Source organism: Sphaerodactylus townsendi, unplaced genomic scaffold (assembly GCF_021028975.2).
Source record: "Sphaerodactylus townsendi isolate TG3544 unplaced genomic scaffold, MPM_Stown_v2.3 scaffold_644, whole genome shotgun sequence".
NCBI lineage: Eukaryota > Metazoa > Chordata > Lepidosauria > Squamata > Sphaerodactylidae > Sphaerodactylus > Sphaerodactylus townsendi.
In genome coordinates, this window is record NW_025950852.1 from 1 (window position 1) to 9,350 (window position 9,350).

General features: G+C 55.9%; 1 protein-coding gene across 1 annotated transcript; it reads right to left on the reverse strand.

The window, feature by feature from the left end:
- Positions 1 to 27: 27 nt before the first annotated feature.
- On the reverse strand, positions 28 to 4,045 carry LOC125425509 (heparan sulfate glucosamine 3-O-sulfotransferase 4). Its single transcript, XM_048483104.1, has 3 exons — positions 3,897 to 4,045; positions 2,983 to 3,665; positions 28 to 1,082 (listed from the first exon to the last, which is right to left on the reverse strand). The coding sequence occupies exon 2, from the start codon at positions 3,656 to 3,658 to the stop codon at positions 3,026 to 3,028; it is 633 nt and encodes a 210-aa protein (XP_048339061.1). The 5' UTR covers positions 3,659 to 3,665; positions 3,897 to 4,045; the 3' UTR covers positions 28 to 1,082; positions 2,983 to 3,025.
- Positions 4,046 to 9,350: the final 5,305 nt, after the last annotated feature.

Below are 9,350 nucleotides of genomic sequence, written 5' to 3' on the forward strand. Positions count from 1 at the left end.
GCCAAAAAAAATGGAGCAGAGCGTTGCAGCTGTTGCAAGGTGTTTATTGTGAAGAAGAACGGCAGGGCTTCAAAAGTAAATTTTTCTAATTTCCAGGCGAAGGGTGACAAGATAGACAGACGTGGGGGGGTGGGGGTGGGAAACGGGCAGGGAGGCAACATAGCGGCGGAGATGGGGGAGGGGGGAGCAAATCCTTCCCTCGCCAGAGTCTCCAAACAATTAGATCCCCAGCTTTCCAGGACAATAAATCATCCCGTCTCTGTGAGTAGAAAATTAAATATAATTTATGCTTTGCTAATTGAAATCAAATACAAAATTCAATCTTTTGTGTGCAGGAGAAGGCTGACATTTGAATAGAGAGAGGTGGGGTGGTGGTGCAAAGACGGCATTCTCAGAGCTGGCAACTTCCTCGGAAGATGGTTGCCCTGCGCTGCAAAATCACAGGGGTGGAGTTCAGGACCTGGGGGCAGGTTTGCCCCAAACAGCCCGGCTCATCCTCCTCTCGGTGCCCAACAGAAGGAAATGCCCACCCGTGCAGGGAAGCAGGGGAGGGGGGTCACACTCCAAGAAAGCCCTACAGGTTGTGCTTGGTAGGAACTTCCAGGCGGGCGCCAGATGGGTTTCCTGATACCCGCTGGTGGGTTCTTGCTGCCAGCCATGAAGCAGTCCCCTGCTCCTGTAGAAGGAGGCCTTCCTCTGGCCTCTGCCCTCCCAGCCTCAAGGCCTCGGGCCATATCAAAAATAAACATCTGAAAACATGGCGAGGGGAGCAGGATGCATGAAGCGGACGTCCGTCTCTCACAGCAAGGGTGCCCTGAAGAGGGGAAAGTTTCCAGAAACCCTTGCCAAGACATATGCAGACATTCTTCCCTTTTCCCCTCTCTGAATGCACAGAGACGTGGGCTGGGTTCTGCCAGGGCGGCCCCCGTGCCCAGAGACGATGTGTCCGTGGGACACAGGAGAGGCGATTGTACTTCTTCCAGGTGCGGAAAGGGAGTTTGGCTACCGGCTTGTGGCAGAACTGGTCGTGGATCTCTGGCTGGGGCAGTCAGACACTTCTCCAGCTTCAAGCAGATTCTGAGCTGTAGGAAAGGAAAGGCGAGAGTTGAAGTGTGTGGCGAACCTCTGGCGCAGGGCCTCCCCGGTAGAAGCCCCACTCCTGGGCCACCCACCCTTCCTCTTGGAGGCCTCCCAGGAGCACCTGCCCGCTTCCCCTCTTTCTCAGACCAACGGCCCTCTTGGGCTTGGCCCACCTGGTTGACTCACCTGGAGTGGCTTTCCAAGAAGGGCCCACCCCCTGATGCACATGCACACGCACACGCACACACACTTGGGGTCAACTGGCATGAGATGGCCCACCTGTGGCTCTGATGCCCATCAGGCAAATGCCAGCTCTCTTTCAGAGAGTGAATTTGGCTCTGCTGCTTCCAGGCCTGGCCATGTTCATGGAGACTGACTGGAATGGCTGACGCTGGGGGGAGAACCGACCCCGGCCCCGGCCCTCTACTTCTTCTTTGCTGTGGGGGGAATCTGTGGGGGAGGGCGGAGATGGACATAGAGCTCTGGTTTGCAGACAGGGGGCCAGCCTCACGCCTGCCGTGGTCTCTGTGGGTCAGCAGGTCGGGCTCTGCGAGGGGCTTGGCCTGGGACTCTTCCAGGCCCCAGCAGAGGCTGTGGGGTGGACCCCCCAGCCAGCCAACAAGGAATTCTGGCTTGGAAATGATTTTAAAAAACTAACCTGCTACCTGAATCCATTACTGGTTGAGAATTAAATTGCATAACTCTGGTTCCTATTCAGTAGAAGAAATTACAGTTTCAATAACATGTGAAACCATTTGAAGTCAAGGCTGGCGCCCATTTCCAATTGTCAGGTCATAATGATTTCTGGGTTTGGCGGCCGGTGGGGGCAGAGTGCTTTGCGTCAGATCCTGCCTTTATGCCTTGTTCAGCCAAGAGGGACGTGTGCGAAGACCGCTCTCCTATCCGGGGGGCCAGGTCTACCTGCCCAGATGTGACAGTTGCACTTTGCACCCAAGGGCTAGAGTTCCTGAGCCGGGGGGGGGGGGGTTTCCACTGGTCAGATGCCAAAAGCAGTGACCCTCTGCAGGTCTGAAGCAGGAGGGGTGTGGCTGGATGAGGTCACCACGCAGACACTGTGACAGCCAGTTTGGGACACTGGTGGAGTTAGGGTGCTGGGCAGCCTGAATTCGAATCCCAACGTCTGCCATGAAGGCTCCCTGGGCTACCTAAGGCCCACCACAAACTCTCAGACTGGCCATCCTCACACGGCTGTTGTGATTACACGGAGGAGGGGGGAACCATGTTCTAAAAGCCACTCTAAGTCCGAATTGGGGAGAAAAGCAGGATATAAGTATGTAAATACAACTGCAAGCGCGTTGGGATGATGAGGCCTGCCACAAAAAACATGCCCAGCTGTCTCCAGGTTAAGACGGTGGCTCAGACTGGGTTGACACAAATGGATTCTGGCACTGGTTTTTTTGCAGAAGAGGGGCAGAAAAAGCCCCCCCCCCCCCCCCCAGAAATGAGCTCACCGGCACTCGAGAACCAATTCCCTTGCAGTTGTCAAACCACACCAGGCCTTTCCTATCCTTGCTGTGCTCTATAGTGCAAAACAGGACAGAAGAAGAAGAAGAGTTTGGATCTATATCCCCCTTTCTCTTCTGTAAGGAGAGTGGCCTTAAAATCTCCGTTCCCTTCCTCCCCCCACAACAAACACCCGGTGAGGTGGGTGGGGCTGAGAGAGCTCCAAAGAACTGTGACTAGCCCAAGGTCACCTAGCCGGTGTGTGTTGGAGTGCACAAGCTAATCTGGTTCACCAGATCAGCCTCCATAGCTCAAGTGGCAGAGCGGGGAATCAAACCCTCTTCTCCAGATTAGAGTGCACCTATGCCACTGCTGCTCCTGCTGCTTCTCAGAGGCGCCATGGGAAGCCCACCCGTCTCTTCAGATAAAGAAACTTACCCTGGGCAGGAGGCACCGTTCCCCCGGCACACTCGCTCCAGCCTCACTTCTCACCCTCTTCCTGCTCCCACTGGAAATCCTCGCCTGTCATTTGGTAAAACATGACGTTGAAGGGCTTGTAAAATTTCCGCAGCCGCTGGATCACGCTCTGGTCTATTTGGGGATGAGTTCGGCCCTTGGACTTGCCGAGGCACCGGGGCGGCGCACTGCTGTCCTCCGGCTTCTTGAGGCAAGGGAACCCCTTGGTCTTATTGAAATAGAAATACTTCTCCGTGACGACCCTCTTGAGGCCCAGGAAGTCCTGCACTTTGGCCATCTCCCCCGCCGGGTCTTCAATGAGCCGCTCGCCGCTGACAAAGTGGATCTGCGAGAGCGGGAAATACTGTAGCCAGTTCTCCAGGTGCAGGGCGTAGATCCCGATGCGGATGGCGCTCCAGGAGGCGTCGATCAGGCCGAGGGTCCGGTTCTTGAAGGCCAGCACCTCGAAGGTGGGGATTTCCGGCTTCTTGGAGAGGGTCTGCGTGTAGTCTGAGATGGCTCTGGTCACGGGGTCGCGCACCACCACGATCAGCTTGGTGTCCTTGGCCATGGAGTAGATCCGCTGGGGGGCTTCACTGGTCACAAAGTAGCTGGGAGTCTTCTCCATGGTGAGCTGCCCTTCGAGGGTCTTGGGCATCACCTCCCTGGAAGGAAAGAGAGGGCAGGAAAGGGGTTAGGGCTGATGAAGACCTCCCCCCAGGAAGGCACAGCGGAAGCAAAGAAGCAGCCCTGCGGAGCGGGGAAGAGGTTCGCCTCTGGCCCCTCAGCTCCTGGGCCCAGCAAGGGTTAACACGGGTCTTGGGAAGCCATCACGCAGTCAATTTGCCATCGGCATATGTAGACAAAAGTTAATTGACAATAAACCTGTCCCGTACCTGCCGGAGCAGCAGCCATCTGCTCAATTAAGTCTCTTCACTTCGGAGCCGTGTACCAAAGTGGTACATTTAGGATTACACAAGACCTCTTTGTTAAGATGACATGCTTTTAAATGTCTCTGCTAATAAAACATAATGCAGACGCAGATCCCCTGCCTCTTGTCCCATAATTAAATTTATTTACTATCTGGTGCACAAGGAGGAATGAAGACTTCTCTTTTATCTCAAATTCACATGCGCTGTCAATAATTAACTATGCGGGGGGGGGGGGGAGTTGAGTTTCCCAGGCAAGAGCTGTTTATTAGAGAGGAGAAACAGGGCTGCTCGCCTCGCCTGGCATCCACAGAGAGATGCACAGCGCCTCCGACCACGGTGTCAGAGGGCGGCGGCAGGAGGCCACAGTGGCTGTGGCCGTTGAGAGGACAGCCCAGCCAACCTCAGGAGAGGGAAGGGGCGAGGGAGGTACCCAGCCTGGGGTGTGCATCCACAGGGGAATCTTGAAGGCTATTTTAGGGGGGCTTCCCACCCACCCCCCATGCCTGGCCTGGCTCTCTTTCTCTCTGCCTTGCTCCGGAATAAAGAGAAAGTCCCAGGTGGGCAGAAAAGACCCTCCCTGGGCCTTATGCTCCTCAAAGTTTCCTCCCTTCTAACTTGTGTGTGGGAGGTCACGGGTGATTTTGGCTGGTTACACAGATGACTGCTGGGTGCTGCAGCCTCACATTTGGATGCCAGCAGGGCCCAGGGAGGGCTGTAAATTGGAATTCCTCCTGCTGGAAAGCCCCCCCCCCCCCCCCGTCTCTCTCTCTCTCTCTCTCTCTCTCTCTCTCTCTCTCTCTCTGGGCATATGACTGCTCCCTCACCATCGGACACAAGCAAGGGAAAGCTGACCCAGGACTCGAAGCCAACTGGCCCATTTTGAGGTGCCAGAACTGAGTGGAGGGACTTGGTGGGTTTGCAGGGCCCGGACAGGGTGCCAGCTCAGCAGTCCAAGAGTAACGCAGAGTGCCAGCCGGGCTCTGCCCTTGACGGAAGCAGCGGAGCTGGTGAAATGGTTCCCCCCGGGGCTGGAACAGGCAACTTCTGTGTTCCAGAGCGGCAGGCGTTATTTATCTGTGAACAGCAGGCGATCTGTCTCTCTCCCATCTCCGGCTGCAGCAGAGGCTGCCTCTGAAATCGCCTCCGAGGGGGGCGGGGCGGGGGAAAGGTGCTTGAATAATGGCTCTTAACTGCTGGCTTCCAACAAGCTCTTAATTTTGAAAGGATACGTTTTACACATTTGTGAATTTGCATGTTGCCAATCCCCCCCTTGTGGCTTATTTAAATCCAGATTATCCTGTTTATTCCTCAGCCACAGTTGCCATTTATCTCTCTGCGCAGGCAGCCTGTTCATTGCAAGCAGCCAATTCCCTGCCATCCCGCCCAAAGAGGCACTGCTGTTAATTGCGCCTTGGCACCCCCGCTGCTCCCAAAAGGGAAAGATGGGTGGCCCCCAGAGCCCTGCCATGAAAGGGAGGAGGTCCCAACGCCCAGGCCAGACACCCCAGCCTCCAGGGCCCCAGAGAAGGCCTTGCTGCGGGCAGCAGAGCACAGGACAGGCCTGCCTGTTTCCCACAGCAGAGCTGGTGGAACATCCCCCCACCCCACCCCCACCCCATTAATGGTCTCTGCATCCCTGCCACTTTGAGCATTTCAGAGCCAGCCAGAGAGAGGAGGCCTTTCCAAGGGGGTCAACTCCAGCCTGGCCGCCATTAAAGGCAGCTATCTGCATGACAGTCAAAGTCTATTTGCTGGAAGCCCCCCCCCCCCCCCCAGTCAAATCTCTTGTTGAATTTGCTCAAGGGGAGGGGGGGGAGAGGAAGGAAAAGGCCCGGGTCTGTGCTGCAATTTGCATAGATGTGATGTCTTGCAAATCTCTCCCTGGTCTCTGAATCCATATTCAAGACTGAAAGCATTAACTCGCCCTGTTGTGCTTAATGCTGAAAATAATGTTAATCTCTCCCGGAGGGGAGGGGCGGGGCGGGGACGCCTGGCCTCCAGTCCTTTGCATGAGCTGCCTCTCCAGAGTGGGGGCATATGGCTCTCATTCCCGGGGGGTTCAGCCGCCCTTAAGCACAGCTCATGAAGCACTTAGCGGAGGGCCCAGATGGCTCCCTTGGCGAGGGACCTGCGTCATGGCCACCCTGCACACGCTGAATGTTGCTTCTGGTGGAAAGGCGGGGAGGGCAGGGAAGCCAGGCTGAAGGAATTGGGGCCTCCCAAGTGCCCAGAGCGGGGAGCACCCTCCTTCCGGGAATGGCCTCTTGGCCCGTGGGAGCCCAGGAGGGTCATATACCCCCACCAATTCAAGGCTCTGCTTCTTCATCTACTTCTGAGACTCAGATCTAGAAGTTCCCTTGCAGGCTGCCCCGGTGACCCTGTGACTGAACCTTGGTCACAGCAGCCCCTCCACGGTCTGTGCCTTGCTAAAAGATGAGCTTTTGGGGATGCTTGAGCCCTCCTGGCCAAACAGGGGCTGCCGGCCTCCCCCCACCCCATGCCAGGAGAAGGTGTTTGAGAGGGTTACCGTAACAACCAAGGTGCCTAACATCAGCCTTGACTGAGCTGCAAACTGATAGCATCATTAAAAGCAGATGAAAGGAGGGAAGGACCAGGTTGCCACGGCAACTGGAAGGTGGGCTTGGAAAATCTGTCACTTGTCTGGCTAGCAAGGAAATGCAACCTCTTCTTCTCCCTTTCCCTCCTGCCTCAGCCCCCAGGCACATTCCTTGGTCCAAAGGAAAGGCCTGCCTGGGAACCTCGGAGATGACCTGGCTTCAACTCCCGCCCCCCCACCGCCCAACTACTGGAACTGTGAGGCCCAAGGCCATAGGGGGTGTGGAGGCTGACAGGCCCTGCTTCAACAAAAGGGGGATTTGGGAAGTCCCAACAGTTTCCTGCAGGCGACCAGGATTGCTCTGGGGAGTTGCAGAGCAGGAGAACAGGAGAAAAGTCAACACATCTCTCTGTGCACCCTAATTCCAAGTTCGCTGGCAAATAAGTCACGCCCCTCTGGACCCAGCCTAGATCCTGGGGGTTGTTCGGCTGACACAGTCTGTGGATGAATCCCTCCTTTCTGCTTCCTGTTTGTTTAGTAGCCTTTGGTCAAGGCCATTGTGTGTAAAGCCTGCTGAGTCCCCCCCCCCCCCAGCTAGTTGGGTGCATCTACCTCCGTGAGGCTTCCTCCTCGAGAAGCTCCATCAATCTCTCTTTAATGGCATTTCTCACCAGCTGAGCACTAACAGATGTTGGGCTTGCGATTTACCGGTTCCCCTGGATTCCCTTTTTTTTTAAGCACGGCTCTGTTGACTCCTTTCCAATCCCCCCATAAAGAGGCAGATTTTCTGTTAGGAGATCAGCAGATTCTCTTTTCTACAAGTAAGATAAATGCTGCCCCCCCCCCCCCCCCCGGTAAAACCGGTGCCCAAAGTCCCATCCATTCTACAGGGGCGGGATCACTCCATGCATCTGGCAGGAATGGAAATACACTCTGAAATGTCCTGTCTCCATATGCCCTGGCTAAGACCCGGTTTCTGGGAGCCCTGAACAGAGAACCAAGCAGGCCGTCTAGTTCAACAGTAGCTGCTCTCCTGCACTGAGGCACCCAAGCGAGGCCAAGCTGCAGCACGGCCCAGCTGCTCCCGCTGCCTGCAAGTGGCACCCAGTTTCCGGGGCCTCCCCAGCAGCCCTGTTGTGTGGACTGACCATCCAAGCAGCACGGCTCTGCAGAGGCCAGCAGCCCCCCAAGCTGGCCCGACTGCCCCCAGAGCTGAGGCGGGGAGGAACTGTGAGTGCTCTTTTCCCCTCCTCCATGAGAGGAGCAGCAGTGGCGCGGGAGGTTAAGAGCTCGCGTATCTAATCTGGAGGAACCGGGTTTGATTCCCAGCTCTGCCGCCTGAGTTGTAGAGGCTTATCTGGGGAATTCAGATTAGCCTGTGCACTCCCACACACGCCAGCTGGGTGACCTTGGGCTAGTCACAGCTCTTCTGAGCTCTCTCAGCCCCACCCACCTCACAGGGTGTTTGTTGTGAGGGGGGAGGGGCAAGGAGATTGTAAGCCTCTTTGAGTCTCCTTGCAGGGGAGAAATGGGGGGCTATAAATCCAAACTCCTCCTCCTCCTCCTTCTCCTCCTCCTCCTCCTCCTCTTCTTCTTCTCCTCCTCCTCCTCCTCCTCCTCCTCCTCCTCCTCCTCCCTTCTCAGTTATCATGGAGCTCCACAGCAATTATCATGGAGCTCCAACAAAGATGGGGCAGCACAGAGAGCTCATCAGCAGGCAGGAAGTTCCTCCCAGATCTCCGGAGGGCCCAGGCCGTCCCTTTTCAAGGAGCCTGTGTTGGCCCCTTTTCACTGGGTGGGAACAACAACCCGCCTTCCGCACACCCCGTGCTCTTTGGTTTCTGCCTGGTTGGATCCGAGCCCTTCCGACAAGCATTACAGGACTTCTCCTCCTCCCAGTCGGAGGCAACTAAGCAACTTCGCAGGATAATTGGGTGAGTTGCCAAGAAGCTGCAGAAATCCCCCGGGAAACGGAGCTTGTCATTGGAGAGGAAATGTAAGGGGTGGGTTACCTGATGATTTAAGAATGTGCGGCAGCAATAAAAGCACTTGGGGCGGCGGGGGGTGGGGGTGGGGGGGGGAAGGCACAAGCTTTTGTTTAGGCATAACAGCCAAGGAGCTCAGCTTCTATCACCTGAGCCAGCTGGGAAATGTCCCTACGGAGCATCTAGGGCATGCTGTGAGATCCGTCCAGGGCATGAATACCACTAGCAGCCCTCACAGCTCAGATCAGCATTTGGGGGCAGCCCCAGATGCCCACCTCAGCTGCAGAAATTCACCAATTGTGGGCGCAGCGGCCTGAGCAGGGGAGGAAGCGTCCTTGACCCCAGATAGCCCAGGAGGCAGGGAGGAAGGCTCAGCCTGCTTTGAGGCTAAAGGGGCAGAGAAACCCCCATAGATACACCATTAAGAGTTTTAAAAGCAGGCTCTCTTGTTAAATCTCTAAGCAGCTTTGAGGAGCCCACTCCGAGAGTTTTTGTACACAGAAGGAGAGGACCTGCGTCACGCGGCTTCGTCTGTCTGTCAACGTGGCTTCCAGTTCCAACCAGTCCTGGTGGAAATGTCTGGACTGCCGCATTCCTCTGCTCGTGGGGCCCTCTCTTCTGTGTATGTTCAACAGCCCCCTCCCAGTGGAAGGGTCAGATTGACCCTTGGGAAAGGCTACATGGAGGCAGGAGAAGGCCACGGACACAGAGAAATTCAGACCACCTGACCTTTCCTAGCCAGCACGCACAGGCACGCCAAAAGACGGTTGCTAACGCCCCATATATTAACGTTATAGTTGCAGTCCTCAGGAAAGCCAGTTTCAAGCAGGAAAATTATCGCTAAGGGTAGTTCCCTGTCCAAACCACAAGCAATAT

Coding starts and splice junctions, on each gene's coding strand:
- LOC125425509 (XM_048483104.1), bottom strand. CDS start 3,658: ATGCCCAAGACCCTCGAAGGGCAGCTCACCATGGAGAAGACTCCCAGC.